The 27,330-nt window shown below is 46.7% G+C and overlaps 2 protein-coding genes across 4 annotated transcripts in view; one reads left to right on the top strand and one right to left on the bottom strand.

Annotated features, from left to right (window-relative positions):
- The window catches only part of LOC148143556 (uncharacterized), a 188,550-nt gene that overhangs the window by 94,678 nt on the left and 66,542 nt on the right, over window positions 1-27,330 (top strand). The window lies entirely within an intron of this gene.
- On the bottom strand, window positions 1,336-25,817 carry LOC148143561 (uncharacterized). Of its 3 annotated transcripts, none has more exons than XM_087974385.1 (3): window positions 25,710-25,817; window positions 4,342-4,533; window positions 1,336-2,749 (listed from the first exon to the last, which is right to left on the bottom strand). In XM_087974385.1, the coding sequence occupies exon 3, from the start codon at window positions 2,446-2,448 to the stop codon at window positions 1,726-1,728; it is 723 nt and encodes a 240-aa protein (XP_087830511.1). In that variant the 5' UTR covers window positions 2,449-2,749; window positions 4,342-4,533; window positions 25,710-25,817; the 3' UTR covers window positions 1,336-1,725. The 3 variants fall into 3 exon arrangements, with proteins under 3 accessions (XP_087830511.1, XP_087830510.1, XP_087830512.1); XM_087974384.1 differs by lacking the exon at window positions 25,710-25,817 and adding an exon at window positions 12,328-12,460; XM_087974386.1 differs by lacking the exons at window positions 4,342-4,533; window positions 25,710-25,817 and adding an exon at window positions 12,328-12,463.

Consider the following 27,330-nt stretch of genomic DNA (forward strand, 5'->3'; position numbering starts at 1 on the left):
ATCAATCTCAATAATGTCACCCCTCAACTGCCTGTGCTCCAGTGAATGAAGTCCCAACCTCTTCTTATAACTCAAACCCTCCAGTCCTGGCAACATCCTGGTAAATCTTTACCAAACCCTCTCTAATAGAATTCTTCCTATTACAGGGCCACCAGAACCATACTCAGTACTCTACAAGTGGCCTCACCAACATCCTGTACAACCTCAACATGATTCCCAACCCCTATACTCAATGGGGTGAACAATGAAGGCAAGTATGCTAAATGCCTTCTTGACCACCGTGTCTCGCAGCGATGCAACTTTCAAAGAACTATGTACCTGAACCCCACCATGTTTCTCTTTTACAGCACGACACAGTGCCTTACCATTAACTGTACAAGTCCTGCCCTTCCTTGTTTTAGCAAAACGCAAGCCCTCGCTTTTAATAGCTCACTCATACACACGCTTTCTCTCAGACATCCACACATACACACCCCCAACACTCTCACAGGCTTATACTCCATCACACTGACTTTACCAAGCATGCGCACACACACTTACATGCACGCATTCACACATCACTTTTTGGGCAAACTTATATTGGCAGAATTATGTTTGCAGATACATTCTACTTTGCTCAAAAAGTGCACAAACTGCAGGCAGTCAATCTGTGTAATATTTTATAAATTCCTACTTGGGAACTAGAACCAGTCTGATTCAAGATTGGGATACTGACAGACTCGAACCTCACACTTTTAATGCATTGTCCGGGCTGAGATGTCACTTTTTTTTAAAAAAAAAACCTTAAGTCATCTCGAGAATGTGAATTAATAGTAGTTCTGGGATTTACAGATTAATGAACTGAAACCTGCAACTCAGTCTAAAAGGTGAAAGACTTAACAGCAATCTTGGTTCGTTCAATGTATCCTATCAGTTGCATGACACTGTGCTCTTTTGCTATAAAATCTGTGTCTTATGATTCTGCTCCACAGTTACCCAATGAAGGAGCAGTGCTCCAAAAGCTAGTGCTTTCCAAATAAACCTGTTGGACTATAAACTGGTGTTGTGTGATTTTTAACTTTATCCAGCCCAGTCCAACATTGGCTCCTCCACATAATTTCTTGTGAACACAGCCCACACCTTCTGATGCTGCCAAGAAATCTTACAACGCCGATGAAATGACACTCTCTGCACTCCTGAAAAATTGACAAGTTCTCACTGGCTGCTCATTCATGACTCCATCTGATACGCGACATTGGAAGCTTAGTGCAGGAGGCTGAAAGAAATGAGCAGCTTTAAAACAAAAACCCCTTGGCGCTTAAAGCTTTCAATGAGAGTCTGAGCCCGGCAGTAAGTTCAGGTAACCTTTATTGCGACCCAACTTTGTTACAGCTTCAGATCCCCTCAGCAAAAAGGCAGAGAAAAAGTAGCTTTTTAACAGCTCAAAGTCAAAGCGCACACTTTTCGCCCCACCACTTTCTTTACTATTGGTCAGCACCTAGATGTCCCTTTCTAATTGGGTCCTTGGTACAGCCTTAACCCGGAGGAAGTGTTGCCTCACTCGGCAATTTCAACCCGTACCCTGTATAGCGCCATCTGCTGCAGCGGGATTCAAACCCGGGAGCCCCTGGAACTGGGTTGATAGTCCAGTCGATAATGGCACTCAGCCGTCGCTCCTTCAAATCACCCTGTGATGGTACGTGAACACGCTGGTGCCTCCAGAGGTGGGAGGAGTGGGTGAAGTCCTTACCGCACTTGGGGCAGCTGAACGGCCTCTCCCCCCGTGTGGACCCGCCGGTGCCTCAGCAGGTTGGGGGAATTGCTGAAGGCCTTCCCACATTCGGGGCAGCTGAAGGGCCTCTCCCCAGTGTGGATCCGCTGGTGGGTCAGTAGAGAAGAGGAATCGCTGAAAGCCTTCCCACAATCTGGGCAGCTGAAGGGCCTCTCCCCAGTGTGGACCTGCTGGTGTCTCAGCAGGTTGGGGGAATTGCTGAAGGCCTTCCCACACTCGGGGCAGCTGAAGGGCCTCTCCCCTGTGTGGGTTCGCAGGTTGGAGGCCTGGGTAAATCTCTTCCCACACTCAGGGCAGGAGAACGGCTTCTCCACTGCGTGGGCTCGCAGCTGCCTCAGCAGGTGGGAGGCCCGGGTAAATCTCTTTCCGCAGTCGGGGCAGCTGAAGGGCCTCTCCCCCAAGTGGGACCGCTGGTGCCTCAGCAGGTCGGAACAATTGCTGAAGGCCTTCCCGCACTCTGGGCAGGGGAATGGCCTCTCCCCGGTGTGGGCCCGCTGGTGCCTCAGCAGGGCAGAGGTCTGGACAAAGCCCTTCCCACACTTGGGGCAGGAGAACGGCCTGTCCCCTGTGTGGATGTGCCGATGAATCTGCAGGGCAGACGGGAAGTGGAAGCCATTCCCGCCATCACTGCACTTCCACCGTTTCTCCACGGGGCGGGATTCCTCGGGTTTCTCCATGGCTGAAGTTTCAGCTGCACACAAATATGTTTCCAGCCCCTCCCTGCTGCTACATGCCCCACACTCAATGCGCTGCAACGGTAGGGTCTCTCATCCAGTCCCACTGATGCTGAAAACGTACTCAAACAGGAACCAAAACGCTGCTGTCAAAGTGAGGACTGCAGACGCTGGAGAATCAGTGTCGAAATGTGTGGTACTGGAAATGGCCAACAGGTCAGGCAGCAGCCGAATAGCAGGAGAGTCAACATTTCCAGCATAAGGACTTAATGCGTTGATTTTGAAACATCTATCTTCAAATCCACTGTTTAAAAAAAGATTACAAAAGTCATCACTGTCAGTGCAGGGTAGAAATTCAGAACAAGCAATTCTACTTTCTGTGGAATATTCTTGTCTTTTGTTTCTCCACAAAATTGAAAGCACCATCCCACTCTCTCCCTCTCTGTTCTCACTCCAATCTAACTAATTCTCCTGAAGGTGCTGATTCAGGATCTTACAGGGGCAGATGAGCAGAAACATCAAGACTGACATCTCTCTGAATTTTGGATAATTCCACCTGAAAGTTAATATCTTTCACAACACTGGGATATTGGTAAGAGTGAGCTGGTCTGCTTTTGGGAAGCAAAAAAAAAAGTGTCAATTCAGGCTCCCACGAGGAGGTTGAAGACTGTATCGGCGCTACCTCGTGTTCCCACGAGGAGGTTGAACAGTTCATCCACTACACTAACACCTTCCACCCCGACCTCAAATTCACCTGGACAGTCTCGGACTCCTCCCTCCCCTTCCTAGACCTTTCTGTTTCTATCTCAGGCGACCGAATCAACACGGACATCTACTACAAACCAACCGACTCCCACAGCTACCTGGACTACACCTCCTCCCATCCTGCCCCCTGTAAAAACGCCATCCCATTCTCCCAATTCCTTCGTCTCCGCCGCATCTGCTCCCAGGAGGACCAGTTCAAAATACGTACAACACAGATGGCCTCCTTCTTCAAGGACCGCAATTTCCCCCCCGACGTGGTCGACGGTGCCCTCCACCGCATCTCCTCCATTTCCCGCTCCTCCGCCCTTGAGCCCCGCCCCTCCAACCGCCACCAGGACAGAACCCCACTGGTCCTCACCTACCACGCCACCAATCTCCATGTACAGCGCATCATCCGCCGTCACTTCCGCCACCTCCAAACAGACCCCAGCACCAAGGATATATTTCCATCCCCTCCCCTATCAGCTTTCCGTAGAGACCACTCCCTCCGCGACTCCCTTGTCAGATCCACACTCCCCACCGACCCAACCTCCACTCCCGGCACCTTCCCTTGCAACCGCAGGAGGTGCAACACTTGCGCCCACACCTCCCCCCTCACTTCTCTCCAAGGCCCCAAAGGAAACTTCCATATCCGCCACAGATTCACCTGCACCTCCACCCACATCATCTACTGCATCCGCTGCAGCCGGTGTGGCCTCCTCTATATTGGGGAGACAGGCCGCCTACTTGCGGAGCGATTCAGAGAGCACCTCTGGGCCACCCGGACGAACCAACCCAACCACCCTGTAGCACAGCATTTCAACTCCCCCTCCCACTCCACCGAGGATATGCAGGTCATTGGACTCATCCACCGCCAAACCACAACAACGCGACGGTCGGAGGAGGAGCGTCTTATCTTCCGACTGGGAACCCTCCAACCACAGGGGATGAACTTGGACTTCACCAGTTTCTTCATCCCCCCTCCCCCCACCTTGTCTCAGCCGAATCCCTCCAGCCCGGCACCGCCTTCCTGACCTGCAGTCTTCTTCTTGACCTCTCCGCCTCCATCCTACTCCGACCTATCACCCTCACCTTGACCTCTTTCCACCTATCACATTTCCAACGCCCCTCCTCCAAGTCCCTCCTCCCTACCTTTTATCTTCTCCTGCTGAACACTCTCTGCTCATTCCTGAAGAAGGGCCTGTGCCCGAAACGTCGAATCTCCTGTTCCCTGGATGCTGCCTGACCTGCTGTGCTGTTCCAGCAATAAAGTTTCAACTTTGATCTCCAGCATCTGCAGACCTCACTTTCTCCTCAATTCAGGGTGAACCTACAATGCAGCTTCTTGAGGAAGAACCAGACACAAAATGGTTAACGACCCCAGGAAGGTGGGAACAAAATGAGACGTCAAGCCATTAACACCAATACACTTCAGTGAAACTCTTCTGCTTCCAGTCAGGACAAAACATCCTCTGAAAGTCCAGTCATCACAGCCACTGAAGACGATTAGAGTCACACAGCACGGAAACAGACCCTTGGGCCCAACCTGTCTGAGCTGACCAGATATCCTAAATTAATCTAGTCACATTTGTTATCACTTGGCCCCTATATGGGCTGGGTGTTGGGATTAAATTGGGTTGGCTATCTGGTCGGCAAGGACAAGTTGGATCGAAGGGTCTGTTTCCGTGTTGTACATCTCTATGATGCCAGTCGCATTTGCCACCACTTGGCTCCTCTCCATCTGAACCCTTTGTATCCATCCACCCATCCAGATGCCTTTTAACTGTAGGAATTGTACCAGCCCCCACCACTTCCTGTGGCAGCTCATTCCATATACGCATCACCCTCTTCATGAAAAAGTTGCCCCTGAGGTCTCTTTTACATCTCCCCACTGCCCTCACCCTGAACCTATGACCTTCCAATTCCGCACCCCCCCCCATCCCAAGGGAAAGACCTTGTCTATTTACCCTATCCATGTTCCTCATGATTTTAAAAAAGTCTATAATGTCACCTCTCAGGCTCTGGTGCGATGGGGAAAACAGCCCCATCCCATCCTTCCGTCCCTCCTCACCCGGGTAATTAAGACACATACCTGAGGTTGCCAAGCCTGCTCCCTCCCTGGATTCACTCCAACTGCCACAAGTGAATAGATTTCCCCCCTCCCCTCTCTCTCCCTCGCAGGACGAAGAGTTGCTCAAAAAGAGAGGGAGTTTCACTCAAACTGACAGGGCGACTTCTGCGTTGTGACGCCATCAATGGGTCGAGGGTGGGGGAGGGGGAGGGGGAGGGAGAAGGGGCGAAACGAAAAGGGTGGGGCGAGGTGAGGTGCACAGTTTGCAGGAAGCCATTCCTTTCACAGAATCCCCACAGTGTGGAAGCAGGCCACTCAGCCCAACGAGTCCAAACCAACCCTCGAAGGGTAACCCACCCACACCCATTCCCCTAAACCTGTTGCTCTACTCACTGACTACGACACCTAACCTGCACATCCCTGGGCACGATGGATAATTGAGCATAGCCAATCCCCCCTAACCTGGACAAAGTTAAAAATCACACAACACCAGGTTATAGTCCAACAGGTTTATTTAGAAGCACTAGCTTTTGGAGCGCTATTCCTTCATCAGGTGATTGTGGAGAATAAGATCATAAGACATAGAATTTATAGAAAAACATGACAGTGTCCTGCCACTGAAATGATGCATTGAACAAACCTGGATTGTTAAGCCTTTCATCTTTACAAATGGGTTGCAGGTTTCATTAATATGCAAATCCCAGAAATCCCTGGAAGGCACCTTCTCCATATAACGTAAATTTTGATAATAAAAAGTGACATTTCAGCTCAGCTCTGCAAATATACATTCACTCCTGTGGACTTGTGTGTGTGTGTGTGCGCGCATGAGAGAGAAAATGTCTATTTCCATCCGGTATATCTCTCTGTCTATTTCTGTTGGTGTAAATATTGTTATAAATCACAGCTGGGTTCTCATAGATAGATGTAAGAGAGAGAGAATTCCATAAGTATGACAGTCTCAGAATCCTGGGAGACCCCCATTTCTGGTTTACTTCCAAATGAACAAACATTAAACACGAGCACCTATTTGTTTCAAATTTGGTTTCATTTTTCTTGTGTGATTCCCTGCTATGTGTCTGGATGGTTGACAGGCTGGGAGATTGTGGGTTGGGGCTTGATTAGCTGAATGCTTTATTGTTCCAGAAGGTGACAAAAAAAAGAGGGGGGGGGGGGACAAAGCTTCAGCAGAAATCCAGCAGAGCTGAGAACAGACCGACATCTTACTCTGTAGGAACAGGGAGATCAAAGGACAGAGAAATCAGGACCTGAAATCCGAGCTGACACCAGACGACCCTGTGATCAGTGCTTTCATTAGCAGCACCAACCCTATACCTTTACCTCACTTCCCATTTGACCAAACCCTCGATATTCAGGATCCAATCCTTGCCATCCTGAAGCCATGTCTCTGTAAGGAGTCTCGGATCATAATTATTCTCTTCAATGTGTGCAGTCAATTCATTCACTTTTGTTACAATGCAGCACACATTCAAATACCGTTTCTGGTTTCAATTTTTGTGATCTTTAGAATCCAGTTTTGATTGCTGGCATATTTACTCTCCTTGTCCCTTTCTGTTGTTCTCTGAAGTTCATTTCCCACATCACTACATTGCTCACTGGCCTTGATTTGGATTGTTCATGCTAAAATGCCCAGAATGTCGAGGTTAGGTGGGTTAGCCATGGGAGATGCAGGTTTGTAGTTTCATAGTAATAGAAGGAGTAGGCCATTTGGCCCATCTAGCCTGCTCTACCATTCATGAAGATCATGGCTGATCTATCCATTGTCTCAGCTCCTCCTCCCTGCATTGTCCCAACTACCCTTCATTTCCCCTACCATACAAAAATCAACTGTGTCTTGAATATACTTAATGAAGCTGCCTCTACTGATTCCTTGGGCAGAGAATTCCACAGATTTACTATTCTCCAGGAAAAACAGTTCCTCTTCATCTCTGTCCTGAATCTACTCCTCCTAATCTTGAGGCCTGGTTTCATTCACCAGCAGAAATGACTCAATAGGTAGAGCTTCATCCCCACAGTGCAATGAATTCCCACTTTCCACCAAAATCCCAGATGTACTCACTCACTCAGTTGCTGTCTCACAAATGCAGGATTTCATTGTAACTTCTTCTGCTCCCATTAAGGGCAAAACATCTTTGAAAGCTGCTCTGAAACTCCAGCCTTCACAATCACACTTCTGCTTTCACCAAAGAAAATTAGAGTCATACAGCACGGAAACAGACCCTTTGGTCCAACTCGTCTGGCCAAACAGATATCCTAAATTAATCTAGTCCAATTTGCCTGCATGTGGCCCATATCCCTCTCAACCGTTCCTATTCATGCCTTTAAAAGCCGTTCCAGATGCCTTTAAAAATTCCCACTCACCTCAAATATATGCCTTCTAGTTTTGGACTCTCCTACCTTGGGGAAAAGACCTTGGACATTCACCCTATCCATGCCCCTTATGAACGTCTTTAAGGTCACCCCTCAGCCTCCAATGCTCTTGGGAAAATATCCCCAGCCATTTGAGCCTCTCCCTGTCACTCAAACCCTCCAACTCTGACAGCAGCCTTGTAAATCTTTTCCGACCCCTTTCAAAGTTTCACAACGTCTTTCCTATAAAAAGGGGGACCAGAAATGAGTACTGTCTTCCAAACGTGGACTAACCAATGTCCTACACAGCCACAACATGACCTCCCAACTCCTATACTCAATGCACTGACCAATAATGGAAAGCATACCAAATGCCTCCTTCACTATCCTGTCTACTGGTGACTCCACTTTCAAGGAACTATGAACCTGCACTCCAAGGTCTCTTTGTTCTGCAACATCCCCCTTTATCGTGTCAGTCCTGCCTGGATTGCTTAACCAAAATGCAAACCACATATTTCTCTTAATTAAACTCCATCTACCACACTTTGGCCAATCAGCCCACCTGATCAGTTCTAATTTATAGTGAACTCTCTTTCCTTGCTTATTCCTTAGAAGTTAAAAATCTCTATCCCACACACTCTCCCTCCATTCTCAGTTTGCTGAACCTAATCCCTGCTGTAACTCATCCTGAAGGATGCAGTTGACGCTGGTTAATAGGCCTACAAGCAGGGACGTCCTAACTGAAACGTAATGAATACTGAATGGCCTGGAAAGAGTGGAAGTTGGGAAGACGTCTCCATTGGCTGGAGAGACTAGAACTAGTGGGCACAGCCTCAGAGTAAAGGGAAGACCTTTCAGAATGGAGGCAAGGAGAAACTTCTTCAGCTAGAGAGCGGTGAATCTATGCAATTCACTGCCACAGAAGGCTGTGGAGGCCAGGTCACTGAGGATATTTAAAATGGAGATGTTCTTGAGCATCAAGATGATGGAGGGTTATGGAGACAAAGTGGGAGAATGTGGTTGAGAAACCTATCAGCCATGATCGAATGGCAGAGCTGACCTTGAATGGCCCAATTTCTGCTTCGATGTCTTATGTTCTCCTGCCATCCTGGACAGAGGGGGCGAGAATTGGAAGCAGGAGTAGGCCATCTGTTTGTTCAAGCCTGCACCAGCATTCAACGAATCATAACTGGATATGAATTAACCGACATCTAGGTCCAACCTAGAGGGCATCGGTTTTGGGTGATAGGGAAAAGATATATTTCAGACCGAAGAGACAACCCATTCACACAGAGGGTGGTGTGTATATGGAATGGGCTGCTGGAGGAAGTGGTGGAGGCTGGTACAATTACAACATTTAAAAGGCATCTGGATGGGGACATGATTAAGAAGGATTTTGAAGGATGTGGATCAAATGCTGGCGAATGGGTCATTAGATTAAGTTCGGATATCTGATCAGCCTGGACTGAAGGGTTTGGTTCTGTGCTTTGCAACTCCATGACTCTATTACTACGTAGTCTGAACCAATTTCACAACACCGGAAATAATCTATTCACCCCTTACAGCCTGTCCTGAGCTGTGGCTTAACTGCACATATTTCAGTGCAAGTTTCAGAAAGATTCCATCAGCTCTTTTAAAAAATTGAACATGCTTTCAGACTTTAACAATGTTTGTGAATATATCATTTTCGCTATTCTCAATGTTAAAGATAGGGCTATTTCTCTCCCCTTCCCACCCCCCGCACCACCAGGCTCCCAGGTAGAGTTAGCACCATCCATCTCCCTCTTCTTCAAAAGGGCTTGATACAGTGAGCAAAGAGGGCTTGAGGCGCAAGAAAGGATGGAGGCTTTGGCGGTGAGAAGTGAGAGAGAGAAAATGGACAGGGTGGCAGAGGGCGTGGGCAGGGAATACAGGGGAGAATACAGAGAATGGGGGAGGGAGCAGAGGGTTGCGGGAGAGTCATTCAGCACAGGAACAGGCCCTTCAGTCCAACTAGCCCATGCTGACTATGTTCTCAAACTAAACTAGCCCCACCTGCCAGTGTTTGGCCCATACCCCTCCAAACGTTTCCTAGTCACGTACTTATCCAAATGTCTTTTAAACATTGTAACTGTACGTGCATCCACCACTTCCTCTAGACATGCATTCCACACACAAAACCACACTCTGTGTAAAAAGAAAAATAGAGTCCCTCGTGTCTCTTTCGAATCTTTCTCCTCTCACCTTCAAAGTTCGCACTCTAAACTTGAAACCGCCACCGAGGGAAATGACACCGACCATTAACGTCAACCATATCCTTCATGATTTTATCAACCTCAATAAGGTCACCTCTCAACCTCCCATGGTCAAGTGAAAAAGTCCCAGTCTCTCCACCTAGATGTCGGCAGATTCATATCCTGTTATGATGTGTTCAATGCTGGTGCAGGCTCAAAAGACCAAATAGCCTACCCCTGCTCCCAATTTTCTCACTCTGTGTCCAGGACAGCAAGCGACTGAAGACAGAGGAGCAGAAATTATGCCATTCAGCCCATTCGGTCTGTTCATACCATTCAATCGTGGCTGATAAGTTTCTCAACCCCATTCTCCCACTTTCTTCCCGTAGCCCTCGATCCCCTTGATACTCAAGGACCTATCTGTCTCAGTCTTAAATATCCTCAGTGACCTGGCCTCTGCAGCCTTCTGCGGCAGTAAATTCCATAGATTCACCGCTCACTGGCTGAAGAACTTTCTCCTTATCTCTGTTCTAAAAGGCTTTCCCTTTACCCTTAGGCTGTGTCCTCAGGTCCTATTCCCTCCTACCAATGGAAACATCTTTCCAATGTCCACTCTGTCCAATTGGATGTCACTTGAGTGTGGGCCTGTTAATCAGCTTGAACCAGACCATTCAGGATGAGGTACAGCAAAGTGATAATGGTGGCAGAGTGTTTGGAACTGGGGTGAGGTGGAGGAAGGGGAAATGAGGAAACTGTTGAAGTCCACATTGATGCCCTGGGGTTGAAGTGTTCTGAGGCAGAAGATGAGCCGTTCTTCCTCCAGGCGTCTGGTGGTGAGGGAGCGGCGGTGAAGGAGGCCCAGGACCTCCATGTCCTCGGCAGAGTGGGAGGGGGTGTTGAAATGTTGGGCCACAGGGCGGTGTGGTTGATTGGTGCGGGTATACCAGAGATGTCCCCAAAAGCACTCTGCTAGGAGGTATCCAGTCTCCCCAATGTAGAGGAGACCACATCGGGAGCAACGGATACAATAAATGATATTGGTGGATATGCAGATAAAACTTTGATGGATGTGGAAGGCTCCTTTAGGGCCTGGGATGGAGGTGAGGGCGCAGGTTTTGCAATTCCTGCAGTGGCAGGGGAAGGTGCCAGGATGGGAGGGTGGGTTGTGGGGGGGCGTGGACCTGACCAGGTAGTCACGGAGGGAACGGTCTTTGCGGAAGGTGGAAAGGGGTGGGGAGGGAAATATATCCCTGGTGGTGGGGTCTTTTTGGAGGTGGCGGAAATATCAGTGGATGATTTGGTTTACGCGAAGGTTGGTAGGGTGGAAGGTGAGCACCAGGGGTGTTCTGTCCTTGTTATGGTTAGAGGGGTGGGGTCTGAGGGCAGAGGTGCGGGATATGGACGAGATGCGTTGGAGGGCATCTTTAACCATGTGGGAAGGGAAACTGCGGTCTCTAAGAAGGAGGCCATCTGGTGTGTTCTGTGGTGGAACTAGTCCTTCTGGGAGCAGATACGGCAGAGGAATTGGGAATACGGGATGGCATTTTTGCAGGAGGTAGAGTGGGAAGAGGTGTAATCCAGGTAGCTGTGGGAGTCAGTGGGTTTGTAAAAAATGTCGGTGTCAAGTCAGTCGTCATTAATGGAGATGGAGAGGTCCAGGAAGGGGAGGAAGGTGTCAGAGATGGTCCAGGTAAATTTAAGGTCAGGATGGAATGTGTTTGTGAAGTTGATGAATTGCTCAACTTCCTCGCGGGAGCACGAGGTGGCGGCAATACAGTCATCAATGTAATCCAGATGCCTTTTAAATGTTGTAATTGTACCAGTCATCACCACTTCCTCTGGCAGCTCATTCGTTGCATGCACCCTCACCCTAAACCTATGACCCATCCAGGGAAAAGACCTTGTCTATTTACCCTATCATGCCCCACCTGATTTTATAAAAGTTTGTAGGGTCACCCCTCAGCCTCTGGCGCTCGAGAGAAAACAGCCCCAGCCTGTTCAGCTCAAACCCTGACAACATCCTTGTCAATCTTTTCTGAACCCTTTCAAGTTTCACAACATCCTTCCTCTAGCAGAGAGACCAGAACTGCACACAACATTCCAAAAGTGTCCAAACCAATATCTGGTGCAGCTACAACATAACTTCCCAACTCTTATAATTAGAGGATTGGGAAAGTTTTCAAAACCCACAAAAAAGAATGGAGGGACAAACAGATCTTTTGAGGGTCAGCTTGGAACATCAGGGCGGGGGGATGGGAATGAGGGAAGGAAGCTGAATGTGCTGGAGCCAAGGCGTAGTAAGAACAGAGGATGCAAAACCGGCTTGAAGCTGCAATGAGGAATATTGCATGTGCTGTACTTACACCTGTTGCAGTTAGTGGTGGGAATCGGGTTCATTTTAAAGATCAAAACAGAAAACTATCTACCCCTCCGCCTTCCCAACGTCGATCTTCAGTTCCTGCTCACCCGGATAATTAAGACACATACCGGAGTTTGCGGAGTCTGCTCCCTCCCTGGATTCACTCCAGTTGCTACAAGTGACCAATTTCCCCATCTCCCATCTCTGTCTCCCTCCCAGGATGAAGAGTTGTCCAGAGGGAGGGAGATTCTCTTTGACAGGGCGACTTCCGCGTTGTGACGTCAATAACGGAACCAGGGGCGGGGCGAGGAAAAGTGACGACAAAGGGGGCAGGGCAAGACCGACAGCGGGCCCCCGCACTGCGCATGCGCTGCGGCTGAAGGGGCGGAGAACACACTTTCCAAAGCCCCCTCCCTTCAGAGAATCCCCAGTGTGGAAGCAGGCCACACGACCTCACCGACCCTCACGGGTCACCCACCCACACCCATTGCTATACATTTAACCTTGAGTAATACACCTGATGCCGAATTTAGCATGGCCAATCGACCCTAACCTGCATATCCCTGGGCACTATGGGTAATTTAGCATGACCAATCCACCCTAACCTGCACATCCCTGGGCACTATGGGTAATTTAGCATAGCCAATCCACTTTAACCTGGACAAAGTTTAAAATCACAACTCCAGGTTGTAGTCCAACAGGCTTCTTTGGAAAATGTAACTGAGTGATTTGCTTTCAATTCCCGCTTCGAGCAATTGTCTGTGTGATGTTTGCACATTCTCCCAGTGTCTGAGCGGGTTTCCTCCGGGTGTTCCGGTTTCCTCCCACAGTTCAAAGATGTGCAGGTTAGGTGAATTGGCCATGCTAAATTGCCCCGTAGTGGTGCATTAGTCAGGGGGGTGAATGTAGGGGAATGGGTCTGGGTGGGTTGCTCTTCGGAGCGTTGGTGTGGACTTTTTGCGCTGAAGGGCCCGTTTCCACACTGTCGGGAATAATTATATAAAATGTCCCCAATCCATTCGAGTGCCCGATATTAGTTTTAATTGGGTAGTAGAAATCTGCAATAAGTATAATTGCTCGCTTCAGGACATCCAGGCTTGAATTAATTTAGCATACAGGACACATTGGGCAACTATTAAAGACTCCGTTGGATTTCCCCTGGATTGTGGACTCATGCAGAGACACAAACAACTTGCTTTGAAAAGTGTTCGATTTGCAAATGGAACGGCTGACAGATATTGAGAGTTTGCACAGTTGGTTAAGCAGCTATGTGTCATAGCCAGGATTTGTGAGGCTCAACTCCCTAATTTGAACTGTTCTGGAAAGTGTGTGCTTCACTAGCCTTGGAAGGAAGGAAGGAATAAACAAAAGCTGACAAACTGAGATATGAAGAAAGTTGGAAAATGTTACAGAGAGACACACACAGGCAGAAGTTTGCAGGAAAGTTAACACTTCATAATCTGGTTTCAATGCACATTAGACTGGGTATGGTACTGATATCACAGGGGCCTCAAAAAGGGTACTCCCTCAATACTCAAACCAAAATGTGGGTGACCCCTGCTGGACTGGTTTGTGTTCATTCTTTGCTGCTGCCTATTTCAGTTGATTATGTCCATTATTGTAAACACTCTCAAACCTGGTGGCACCCAGATTTTGGGAAAGCAGCTAGGAAAAGATCTGAAGCGTGTTTAATTTGTAAACAAACAAGATGCATACTCAAAGAGGGATGCCCTGGGTTTGTTAACCACCTCCTTGCCTGGTCGGCCTTTTTTAATTGTCTACAACTTGCTTATATAGAATCACCTCATGTACATTGTCATGAGTATTGTCTAATAAGAGTAGATGAATCAAAACCATCCCAATGACTGAAACAGCTGACACTGTATTGTTGGACAAGTGGGAAATATTTGCATCAGTTAACCAAAGCACTTAAAAGTTTACAGTCACGGGTATGTCAAGTCAAAGAGTTAGGACCGGGGCACTTTGGAGCCTGCTTCCTCGGGCAGAGAATTCCGCAGATACACTACTCTCTGGGAAAAGCAGCAGCCCTCACTTCCTCCTCCTCATCTCTGTCCTGAACCTACTCCCCCAAAGCTTGAGGCCTAGTCTCAGCCACCAGCAGAAATGACTGGATAGGGTAGGGCTTCATCCTTAAAATGCAACGAATTCCCACTTTCCACTAAAATCCCGGATGTACTCACTTAGTTGCTTGCTGTCTCACAAATGAAAGATTTCATTGTAACTTCTTCCGGTCCCAGTAAGGGCAAAACATCTTTGAAAGCTGCTCTGAAAGCCCTGTCTTCACAACCACACTGTCTTCGGTGAAAGCAGAAGAAAGAGTCATACACCACACAAACAGATCCTTCAGCCCACCTCGTCGATGCCAACCATATATCCAAAATCAATTTATTCCATTTGCCAGCATGTGGCCCATATTCCTCAAAACCCTTCCTATTCATGTACCCATCCAGATGCCTCTTAAATGTTGTAATTGTACCAGCCTCCACCACGTCCTGTCAGCTCATTCCATACATGCAGCACCCTCAGGTCCCTTTTAAATCTTTGCCCTCTCAGCTCAAACCTCTGCCTTCTAGTTTTGGACTCCCCTACCCGGAGGAAAAGACCTTGGCTATTCAACCTATCCATGCCCCTTATAAACTTCTATAATGTCACCCCTCAGCCTCCGACACTACAGGGAAAACAGCCCCAGCCTATTCAGCCTCTCCCTCTCGCTCAAACCCTCCAACTCTGACACCAGCCTTATAAACCTTTTCCAAACCCTTTCAAGTTTCACAACATCCTTCCATAGGATGGAGACCAGAATTACACACAATATTCCAAAAGTGGCCTAACCAATGTCCTGCGCAGCCACAATATGACCTCCCAACTCCTTCACTCAATGCTCTGACCAATAGAGGAAAGCATACCAAACATCATCTTCACTATTCTGTCTACCTGTGACTCCACTTACAAGGAACTATGAACCTGCACTCCAAGGTCTCTTTCTTCTGCAGCACTCCCCCTGTGAAAGTCCTGCCTGCATTGCTTGACCAAAATGCAACACCTCCCATTTCTCCAAGTTCAACTCTTTCTGCCCCTCCTTGGCCCATCAGCCCATCCAATCGAGTTATAGTGAACTCTCTTATTCCTTAGAGGCTGAAGATCTCCATCCCTCACACTCTCCCTCCATTTTCAATTTGCTGAACCTAATCCCTGCTGTACCTCATCCTGAAGGGTCTGGTTCATGCTGATTAACAGGGCCATACTCAGGGGAGATCTAACTGAAACATACAGAACACTGAACAACCTGGATAAAGTGGATGTTGGGTAGATGTTTCCATTCGTAGGAGAAACTAAGACCCGAGGGCACAGCTTTAGAGTAAAGGGAAGATTTTTCAGAATGGAGATAAGGAGAAGCCTATTCAGCCAGAGAGTGGTGAATCTATGGAATTCATTGGCACAGAAGACTGCAAAGGCCAGATCACTGAGGATATTTAGACTGAGATAGCTAGGTTCTTGAGTATCGAGGGGATCGAGGGGGACAGGAAGAAAGCAGCAGATTGGTGCTCAGAGACTGATCAGCCACGATTGAATGGTAAGAGCAGACCCGATGGGCTGAATAGCCCACTTTCTGCTCTTATGTCTGTGGTCTCTTGCTGTCCAGGACAAAGCATGAGAATTGGGAACAGGAGTAGGCAATTTGGTCTTCCAAGCCTGCACCAGCATTGAACAGATCACAAATGGATATGGATCTCCCTACACCTAGGTGCAGAGGCTGGGACTTTTTTCACTGGAGCATTGGAGGTTGAGAGGTGTCCTTAGAGAGGTTTAAAAAATCATGAGGAGTATAGGTGAGGTGAACGGCAGGTGTCATATCAAGATGAGAGCGCAAACGTTTAAAGTGAGAGTAGAACGAGTCTAAAGACATGAGGAGCACTTTTTAAAAAAAAAATAAAAAAGAGAGTGGTTTGTGTGTGGAATGAATGTCTAGAGGAAATGGTGGATGCAGGTACAGTTACAACGTTTAAAATACATTTTGATAAGTACGTGAATAAGAAAGGTTCAGAGGGATATGGGCCAAACACAGGCAGGTGGGATGAGTTTAGTCAGTCAGCATGGACTAGTTGGACTGAAGGGTGTGTTTCTATGTTGTATGACTGTCACTGTTCTGTACTTAAAACTATTTTCTTGCCTTCCCCAATTACCAAACACTTCTTTGTTGTTCAAAAATCATGTGAACTCAGCCTTGAATATATTCAAAGACCCCCGAACTGCAGGGAGACATCCCCACTTCTAAACTCAATTCCTCTTGCTAATATAACACTTGCCTTGCTGATTGCTTGCTGCACCTGTCTGACTGGCGTAGGAGGACGCTGAGGTCCCTTTGAACATCCACACATCATTCCTAATGAAGGGCTCGTGCTCGAAACGTCAACTGTCCTGCTGCTTGGCTGCTGCCTGACCTGCTGTGCTTTTCTGGTGCCAGACATTGCAACTCTGATCTCCAGCATTTGCAGTCCTCACTTTCTCTACTTCCCAATATACCACCATTTAAACAATACACCTCATTTCTGCTTTTTTTTCCCCCCACAGTAAAGACTATAACTTCACCCTATGGTACTGTATTTGCCATATGTTTGAGGTGCAGACCAGGACCAGCTTTTCCAGAGTCTGTCCTCTTTCTGGATTCACTCCCTTTCTTTTCAGTTGCTGCAAGTCAACAATTGGATCCCAGCATGAAAATAAAAGAAATAGAAAAGGCAGTGAGAGAAGAGACTGCTGTTGGACAGAGGAAGGAAATTACAGTCTTGGATGAATCTCAGTCTTCATTCAGAGAGAGAGGAGCAACAGCAGTTTCAGAAGTTCATGGGTCAAGATTAGAAAAGCACAGGAGGTCAGGCAGCATCCGAGGAGCAGGAAAATCGACGTCTCAGATTCAGACAATAGGGTTGTTCGGAATGGTAGGAGGACCAGGCTCCTCCTTCCGGTGTTCCAGTGCTCCTCATTGGGTCGGCAAATGAAATTCATGCACCATTTGTACTGACAGATAAAAGCATGTGCAGTTTTGTGGCAGACACCGGCAAACATGCGCAGCGCTTGCTGACACCGAGGGGCATGCGCAGTAGGCGCTATAGATATGCTGGCGTAACTGACAGATTCAACTGTCCTAATGCCAATAGGAGGAAAAAAAGGTAGAGCCACAATTTTTTTTCACGTCCCCACCCCCGGCTCTACATAACCGCACATGCTCCTCGCTATTCTCCTTACCCTCACCCCTCACGATTTTTCAAATCTCAATAAGGTCATCCCTCAACCTCCTCCACCCCAGTGATAAAGTCCCAGCCACTCCCTATAACTCAAACCCTCCAGTCCTGGCAATGTCCAAGTAAATCTTTACCGAACCATCTAATAGTATTCTTCCTATTACTGGGCCACCAGAACTGTACTCAGTACTCCAAAAAAAAAAATAGATTCACCAACATCCTGTATAACCTCAACTTAGAACAAAGAAAATTTACAACCCAGGAACAGGCCCTTCAGCCCTTCAAGCCTAAGCCGATCCAAATCCCCTGTCTAAACCTATCGCGCAATTCCTGAATCTGTATCCCTCTGCTCTCCACCTACTCATGCATCTGTCCAGATGCACTTTTTTTTAAAAAAAGATATTTTTATTGAAAATTTAACATGTTTTTACAAGTTTACAAATAAAAAATCACAAGTACAAACAGTAATATACAATTAAATCTTAAATAATAGCCAAAACCCGTTAAAGAAAAAGAAAAAGACAAAACTCAACTAACTACTAATCTAACCTATAACTAACCAGAGTGTATGATCAAATAAATTACATTATTCAAGAGAAAAAAGGATAACATAGTAATTAAGTAGTGAAGTACATGCTCGGAATGAGTTAACATCAAGTCATAATAAAACCCGTATTCATGCGGGATTCCTCTCCCAAGGGGCCCCGGACCAGCCAGAACTGTTACCTCAACTAGATGAAAGCCCTTGACAGAATGGCCGAAATATCTATCTATGAAATTCAAAAAGTGCTGCCATATGTTATAGAATAATTCAGTTTTTTGTTGCACCACATTTGTAAGGAAGTCAAAGGGAATATATTCCACGATTAATCTGTGCCAATTCGGAAGTCCTGGAAGGCCCTCAGCCACCCAGTTTACTAAGATATTTTTCCTTGCATAGAAGGAAAGAATGGAAAATAATTTCCTCCCGTGCACATCCACAGAAGGGCAGCTCGAGAAGCCCAGAAGAGGAGATACTGGATCTCCTGTAATTTACGTTGCCAAGATGTCTGTCAGGGCATTTACTACTTTGGTCCAGTATTTGAGGATCTTATGGCATGTCCATAAGCAGCGAGTAAGAGTGCCCACCTCTGTTTTACATTTGGGACACATTCGAGATGCTCCTGCCCTAAATTTTGCCAATCGTTCTGGTACCATATGGGCCCTATGAAGTATCTTTACCAATGGCCTGGGTTCTGTTACAAATGGAGATTTTATTTGGCATTTTCCCAGATGTCATTCCACATTTCTGTAGAAATTTCCAGCCCCAAATTCTGATCCCATGTTCCAAGCAGATGGTCCATATCTTCCGACACTTCATCACGTAATAAATGATAAAGAGTGCTGACCAAGGGTACACCCATTGGCCACAACACTCTACGTTCTCTATCTGATTTTTTGAGAACATCTAATAGCGTAGTCTTCTTCTGTATGTAGTCTCGAATTTGGAAGTATCGAAAGAGGTCTCCATTAGGTAATCCAAATTTCTGATGCAGCTATTCAAAAGACATCAGAACCCCTCCTCAAACAAATCCCCTAAACAGGAGGCACCCCTGGATCTCCAGGATTTGAATATGGCATCTGTAAGCCCCGGTTGAAAACCCCATGCCCCCACTATAGGAGTATAGGGGGATGTTTTATGTAAATTACCCTCATTTTGCCACATTATATTCCAAGCTTTAATTGTGTTTAGTACCGTCGGGTTTCTACAGTGGTCCGTAATGATTTTCATCTTATCTAAAAATAAGAGGTTAAAAAGAGGGCACTGTACTTGAGAAGCCTCGACGTCCATCTAGATTGATAGCGGGTCAGACGTGACCCAATTGGCTATGTAGCTTAACAAGGAACTTAACTGAGACTTCCTAAAGTCTGGAAAATCCAGCCCTCTCCCCTTGCCTGTGGAAGCTGTAGCTTCCTTAACTTAATGAGGGGCCGTCTAGGATTCCAGATGAAAAAACCCAGCCAATGATAGTTTACGCAGTGCCAGCCTCGGCAGCATCACCGGAAGCATTCTCATAGGGTATAAGAGACGGGGCAAGACATTCATTTTAATTAGGGCTATTCTACCGAGCCAGGAAATTGGAAGGTCTCCCCAGCGTTGAAGGTCCTGCCTTATCCTTTCCAATTGATGCACAAATTGGCCTTGTACAGCTGGTCAAATACTGGGGTGATAAAAATGCCTAAATATAAGAAACCCTGCAGATACCACCGAAAGGGGAAGTGGGATCCGTAAAATAAGTGGGACATACTAACGAGGCCACCCATCGGCATGGGCCTCCGATTTTGAAAACTTAATTTTGTAGCCTGAAAATGAACTAAATGTATTAATAACTTGGATGGAGAGGGGCACGGACATCAGAGGATTACTAAGAAAAAGGAGATCATAATCTGCATATATGGTAATTTTATGTTTACCTGTACCAACTCTCGTAGCCGATATATTAGAGTCAGCCCGTATAGCTTCCGCCAGTGGCTCAATTATTAGTGTGAATAGCAACGGTGAGAGAGGACATACCTGACGGCAGCCCCTACCCACACTGAAGCTATCCAAGCCTAATCCATTGGTGATCACAACTGTTTTGGGATCATTATACAGTGTTGAGAGCCATTTGGCAAATACGTTTCCAACGCTAAACCTTTCCAATGTATAGAACAGGTATGACCATTCAACCCTGTCGAATGCCTTCTCCGCGTCCAATGAGACTACTATTCCTGGTATTCTTTCCTGATGACAGACTTGATTCACATTCAAGACTCTTCTAATATTATTAGATGATCCACGGCCCTTAATAAACCCAGAATGGTCCTCTTTTATGATATACGGCAGTACCCTCTCTAGCCTCAATGCTAATTTTTTAGAGAGAATTTTAAAATCTACTGTTAGCAAGGATATTGGTCTGTATCATGCACATTCTTCTGGATCCTTTCCTTTTTTGAGAATAAGGAGATATTCGCCTCTTTCAGTGAAGGCAGGAGGCAGCCCTGACTTATTTTAGTAGTTCTACATGTCCATACGTGGGCCAGCTAATACTCCTGTGAACTCTTTGTAAAAGTCAACCTGAAAGCCCTCTGGGCCAGGTGCCTTACCGCTCTGAAGTTACCTGATTGCATCAAGTATTTACTGGGTTGTTAGGGGAGCATTCAGGACCGATACCTATTCCGGAATTAAGTCCGGAAAGGCCAGGCTTTTAAAAAAGGACTGCATCCTCCTGGATCTATCTTCACAATCCTGCGATCAGAATAAAAAACTTTCTAAACTTGATCCCTTTATGATGTGAATCAGAGTACCAGCACTTTCCCTGATAGCTTGAGGGGCCCTTTTTTTCCTTGCAAGAAATGCTAAGCATCTACCAGGTTTATCGCTAAATTCATATAATCTCTGTTTTGCAAATAATATTTCCCTCTCTGCCGTTTGGGTGAAGGTGGTATTCAGAGCTGTCCTAAAGGTCATAATCCTTTGTAATTTGGCAATAGAAGGTCTGTCAGCGTATGCTGTTTCAGCTGCTTTTAAGCGAGCCTCAAGTGGACACTGTTGTTTTCCCTTTAATTTTTTCCGGGTCTCCGAGTATGAAATGATCACAACTCTCGCATAAGCTTCAATAGTCTCCCACATCATTGACGGGTTACTAGCCGTACTTGAATTAATTTCCAAGAAAGCTTTAAATTCTTGAGAAAAATATTTTTCAAATTTACTATCCTTCATTAAGAAGGAATCCATACGCCAATGTCAGGGGAATGCCTCATTGTTCCTCGCCTTGATTTCCATGTACACAGCAGCGTGATCAGAAATTATTATATCACCTATTTTACAGGATGATATGGAATTTAAAAAAGTCGAGGGGGCAAAAAACATGTCAATTCTTGTGTGACATTTATGTGGATTAGAGTAAAAAGAGAAATCTCTGCCTTGCGGGTGGAGGCACCTCCACACATCTAATAATCCTAAATCTTGATTCAAATCCGCCAAATGTCTAGATCTGGGGGATACACCGGCAGTACTCTTGGGTATCCTGTCTATTTCCAGCTCCATAATGCAATTAGAGTCTCCCCCTATAATTGTATGACGAGCACCGAGAGCCATCAGTTTGGAGAAGGCTTCCGTTATAAATTTGAAAGGATGCGCCGGGGGACAATACTGGTTTAAAATCCCATATTCATCTCCATTTATAAGGGCTTTAATTAGTATATATCGTCCAGATTCATCTTTTATCTGACTTAGGATTTTGAAAGGGAGATTCTTCCAAATAAGAATGACTACTCCCCTACATTTTGAGCTGAAGGAAGAAAAGAAGGCCTGATCAAATCCACCCTGTTGTAATTTCAAATGTCCTTTATCCAATAAATGGGTCTCCTGTAGAAGAGCTATATGAACCCTTTCTTTTTTGAGGTTTGATAATATTTTCTTCCTTTTGATTGGAGAATTACTCCCCTTGACATTCCGGGTGCACCATTTAAGCAAATGACTCACCATAATCATCCAGGCAAGTCCGAGACCCCGTGGGAGGAGAAACACCATCCAAAAGGCACATGGGCGGCATGGTGGCACAGTGGTTAGCACTGATGCCTCACAGCGCCAAAGACCCGGGTCAATTCCCGCCTCAGGCGACTGACTGTGTGGAGTTTGCATGTTCTCCCCGTGTCTGCGTGGGTTTCCTCCGGGTGCTCCGGTTTCCTCCCACAGTCCAAAGATGTGCAGGTCAGGTGAATTGGCCATGCTAAATTGCCCGTAGTGTTAGGTAAGGAGGATGGGTGGGTTGCGCCTCGGCGGGTCGGTGTGGACTTGTTGGGCCGAAGGGCCTGTTTCCACACTGTAATGTAATGTAATGTAATCTAATCTAAAAACTCACCCTGAGCATAGACCATAGAAAATTCACAAAAATAGAGATTCTTTATTACACTCACACCAATATAATAAAAAACTATTTCTAAATTTAAAAAACGAAGATTTTTCCCCTCGTTTCCGGGGGAATCACTTCCTTTCCGAAAACCCATCATATCCTCTCCCGACCAGTGCCCCACCCTTGACCCAGGCACCCCATAATAAAGTGAAGAAAATTCAAGTGTACGACCAAGCTAAAGTTAACAATGAGTACCCTACCCTCCTCCCCCTCCCCACCCATACATCAACACCTAGATATATTTGGTGATGTTAATACCACGTATAAACATAAAACTATAAAATTACAGTCTCAGCAGATAATAATTAATTATGGTAATCCAAAATAACAGGGGGAAATAACCCCATTTTAAGAGAAAGAATAAGACAAAGCAGAGATCCCTCCTCACCTAAATCTACTAGACCACCCGGCCTATATATATTTACAAAAAAAAAGGAGAAAATCGCAGAGTAGAGAACAAATAAGCCCCCCACCCCGACTCCCCAGAGATAATATTAAGCAATAAAGTAATAAAAGAGAAAAAAGGGTGAACCAGAGAAGGGGGAGGGCAGAACAACATCATTCACCACACGAGTTAACTCTTACAATTTATCTAAGAGAGTCCAAAAATTCCTTGGCCTTCTCCGGCGATCTGAAGTTATACACGGACCCTTCGTGGCTAAAACGTAGCGTGGCTGGGTAGCGCAGGGAGTACTGAATGTTTAAATATTGCAACCCGGTGGGCCCATTCTACCCTGACCTGGCCTGATCAAGCCTCCAGATTCAATAACTGCAGAAGCCACTGCTCCAGAAACATTGTAAGCTGGCCTTCCTCTTCCCATTTGGTAAGGCCCAGCAAACAAATATTTTCTCGACGACCTCGATTTTCGAGGTCGTTGATGTGATCTTCCAAGGCCCGGACTCGCTGTTCGAGAGTCCAGACCCGACCCATGGCTGATTCTGCAGCAGCCTTGGAGGTCGCGGCCTTTAGCTCCGCCCCTCCGACTCGATGTTCGATTCTTTCAATATCTCGGTCGTGCTTCTGCAGCGCGACCGAGAGCGACTCCCACCTGCTCCTGGACTCTTCTATGAAGGTGTCGATTATCTCTTCAAGCTTAGAAATCACTGCAACAAGGCTCGCCACCATAGTTAAGTCCCCTGGGGCAGCTGCGGACGCCTCTGCTGCAGCTGGGGAAGGGTTCCTATGTGCTGCGAACTGCGGGCATTCTTTCCTTTAGTCATTTTAACGGGGCACTAAACTGCTCACGTTTGATGCAAAATAACTAGTGTATTTAAATAAAAGCTATTTTAAATGATTTGGCAGGTGTGGTGGAGGCAGGCAGCCCACTTTGCCTGAGTCTTGGGCAGAGCACTCCAGACTCAGACTTTCTGGGTCGCCACCATCTTGGATCTCCCCCATCCAGATGCACCTTAAATGTATCTACCGTCCCTGCCTCTACTTCTGCTTGCAATGCATTCCAGACATCTATCACCCTCTGAGTAAAGTACTTCCTGTGTGCATCTCCAACATGATGTTCCAACTCCTGTACTCAGCATGTGAACAATGAAGGCAAGTGTGTGGAACACCTTCTTCACCCCTGTCTACCAGTGATGTAACTTTCAAGAACAATGAACCTGAACACCCCCGGGTCTCTGTTCTGCAACACGACCCAGGGCCCTACCATTACCTGTTCAAGTCTTGCCCTTCTTTATTTTAGCAAAATGTAACCCCTCACTTATATCCATACCTCTGTCATACACATGGTCTCTCAGACATACACATACTCCACACCCTCAACACTCTCACAGGCTCATATTCCATCACAATCACACTTTATCAAGCATGCACACATGCAAATACACACTCACCAACACGCAGTCTTATACACAAACTCACATGCGCACACACACATACTTTCCTGATGAAGGGCTTTTCCCTAAAACGTTGATTTTCCTACTCTTCAGATGCTGCCTGACTTGCTGTGCTTTTCCAGCACTACTCTAATCTCGACTATTCCATAGATTCACCTCTGGGAAAAGCAGTTCCTCCTCATCTCTGTCTGAAAGCTACTCCCTCTAACCTTGAGGCCTAGTCTCACCCATCAGCAGAAATGACCGGATAGGGTAGGGCTTCATCCCCACAGTGCAATGACATTGGGAAGATGTTTCCATTGGTAGGAGAGACTAGGACCAGAGGGCACAACTTTAAGAATAAAGGGAAGACCTTTAGGAACAGAGATAAGCGATGTTGCCTTTTCTGACGACAGTGAGGAGCATGGACAATGTGTTGGTGACACCAGCGAGCAGGCGTGCTGTTGTTCACACCACGGAACAGACACTATGTAGTGATGCTGGTGTTATTGACAGATTTTAAGTGTTCAAATGCCAATAGGAGAAATAAAGGGGAGAGCCACAGTTCTTTTTCCCCATGTGGCTCAACATTTTATAGCTTTTGCATTTTGTCTGGCTGCTCAACTTTTTTAATGTCCTTTCCTCAGTGTTGGGGTGAGGTTCACAACTAGAGGGCATAGGTTTAGGGTGAGAGCAGAAATATATAAAAGGTACCCATGGGCAACTTTTCCATGCAGAGGGTGGTGCATGTATGGAATGAACTGCCAGAAGTAGTAGTGGATGCCAGTATAATTACAGCATTTAAAACACATCTGAATGGATATATGAATAGGAAGGGATTAGTGGGATATGAGCCAAGTGCTGGCAAATGGAACTAGATTAATGTAGGGTATCTGGTTGGCATGGACAGGTTGGACCGAATGGGTCTGTTTCCGTGCTGTACATCTCTATGACTCTAAAAAGTATATTTTGACAAATATCCATGTTAACAAGGCTTAGTGCACCACATGATTTACTAACCATTCTCAACAGGTCCTGCCCCTTCAATGACTGAGGAACATATACATGCTGATGCATAATCTCCTTCACTAGTATTTACACACTACCCTCAGCAATTGCACAAGTAACAGCAAACAGAACAAGGATTAAAAAACAGTGAGGGGAAACAGGACAAGGATTAAAAAAGTGAGGGTAAACAGCACAAGGATTAAACACACAGTGAGGGGTAAACAGCACAAGCGCCTGTAAAAGCAGATGGAAAGTGAGTGTAAAATGTCACTATGACAGGACAGGCCCCACATTCCTTCCCCTCCGTCCCCCCCACAACCTGCCTCACCTTTCACCTCCCGGGCCCAGTACCTTCCAGGTGGCCCCATAGTTGACACAGGGGCCGCCCCACGACCAGTAGAACTCCACCACCCAGGCGGCCGACGAGTTCCCAAGCAGGCCCTTAACCCCATCCGCCTCCAGAATGCTCACCGGCTCCTGCCTGCTGTACAGCCGGCCGGTGTGGCCGTGACACAGCAGCTGCGCCAGGAAGGCGGCGGTGCCCAGTGACGGGTGTCTGCCCCGGGCCGCACGGCGCCATTTTCCTAACGGCCGCCCTCCCGCCGCCTCCCCGCTCGAGCGCCTTCTCCTCCCAACCGCCTTCGCCCCCGCGTGACGTCTGCACGGGGGGATGGGCGGGGCCGGGGGAGCCTCACCGTCACCAAGCAACAGCCACCTCGCGCTACAACTGCTCATTCACAAAAACAAACTCTCCTGTCTCGCTCTGCAGCTGCAGGGGGGACACTGCCACGTTTCCAGGAGCCCTGTCTACATTGGGAAAGCTCACGGCTCAATTTAAACAGATATTCCCACATCGAACGGAACGGCTTCATATCTAAAGGGGGCAATCTGCATTTTAAAAGGGACGTGGACATTTTAACGGGTATTTCTGCAAATAAAGAGGTTTAAATGGACGAGATTACATTTCAAAGGGATGTGGGCACATTCAAAGGGATATCTTCATATGTAAAGTGACGCAGTTATATCTAAATGAATCTACATTTCGAAGAGACGTTGCCCTATTTATAAGTAGAGACAATCGGTGTGAATTCTGTCTGTGTCCCAATGTTGAGTCAGACTGACATTTTTTTTCGAAAGGCTCTGCATTTAAATTACATTCTTGAGAAGGTAAGTTATAGATTCGGGTGTAGGTTAGGGAGGATTGGCCGTGCTAAGTTACCCATAGTGACCAGGGATGTACAGGTTACGGTGGCTTGGCCATGGGGAATACGCAGTAAGGGGTTGGGTATGGGTGGGATACTCTTCAGCGGGCCAGAGAGGAATCAATGGGCTGAATGGCCCGCTTCCACATTGTCGGAATTCGATGACCCTCCCCACCAAAGGAGTATTTTATCTGCATCTATCCTGTCAAGCCCCTTTCAGAATTCTACCAGTTTCAATAAAGGTATACAGCACAGAAACAGACACTTCGGTCCAATTCGTCCATGCGACCAGGATTCCAAACTAAACCAGTCCCACTTGCCTGCATTTGGCCCATATCCCTCTAACCTTTCCATTCACGTACCCATCCAAATGTTGTTTCAATGTTGTCACTGTACCTGCATCTACCACATCCTCAGCAAGTTCATTCCACGTACAAATCACCCTCTTTCAAAATGTTGCCCCTCCGGTTCCTTTTAAATCTCTCTCTTCACATTAAAAAAAAATGCCCCCTAGTTTTGAGCTCGCCGACGCTAAGCAAGAGCCCTTTGTTATTCACCTTACCTCCAATCCTCATGATTTTATCAATCTCAATGAGGTCATCCCCCCCCCCAACTTCCTGTGCTCCAGTGAATAAAGTCCCAGCCTCTCCTTATAACCTCAAACCCTCCAGTCCTTACAACATCCTGGTAAATCTTTATTAAACCCTCTCTAATAGTATTCTTCCTATTACAGGGCCAACAGAACTGTACTGAGTACTCTAAAAGTGTTACATATTAATGAACCAAAGCCCACACCCATTCTAAGAGATGAAGACTATCTAAGTTTGTTCAATATATTCTATCAGTTGCATGACACTGATGTTTTGATATAAGTTCTGTGTCTTATGATG

The sequence above is a fragment of the Chiloscyllium plagiosum genome, unplaced genomic scaffold (genome assembly GCF_037043375.1).
Source record: "Chiloscyllium plagiosum isolate Xiang-an unplaced genomic scaffold, Cpla_swu_hap1 HiC_scaffold_27, whole genome shotgun sequence".
In the NCBI taxonomy this organism is placed as follows: Eukaryota; Metazoa; Chordata; class Chondrichthyes; order Orectolobiformes; family Hemiscylliidae; genus Chiloscyllium; species Chiloscyllium plagiosum.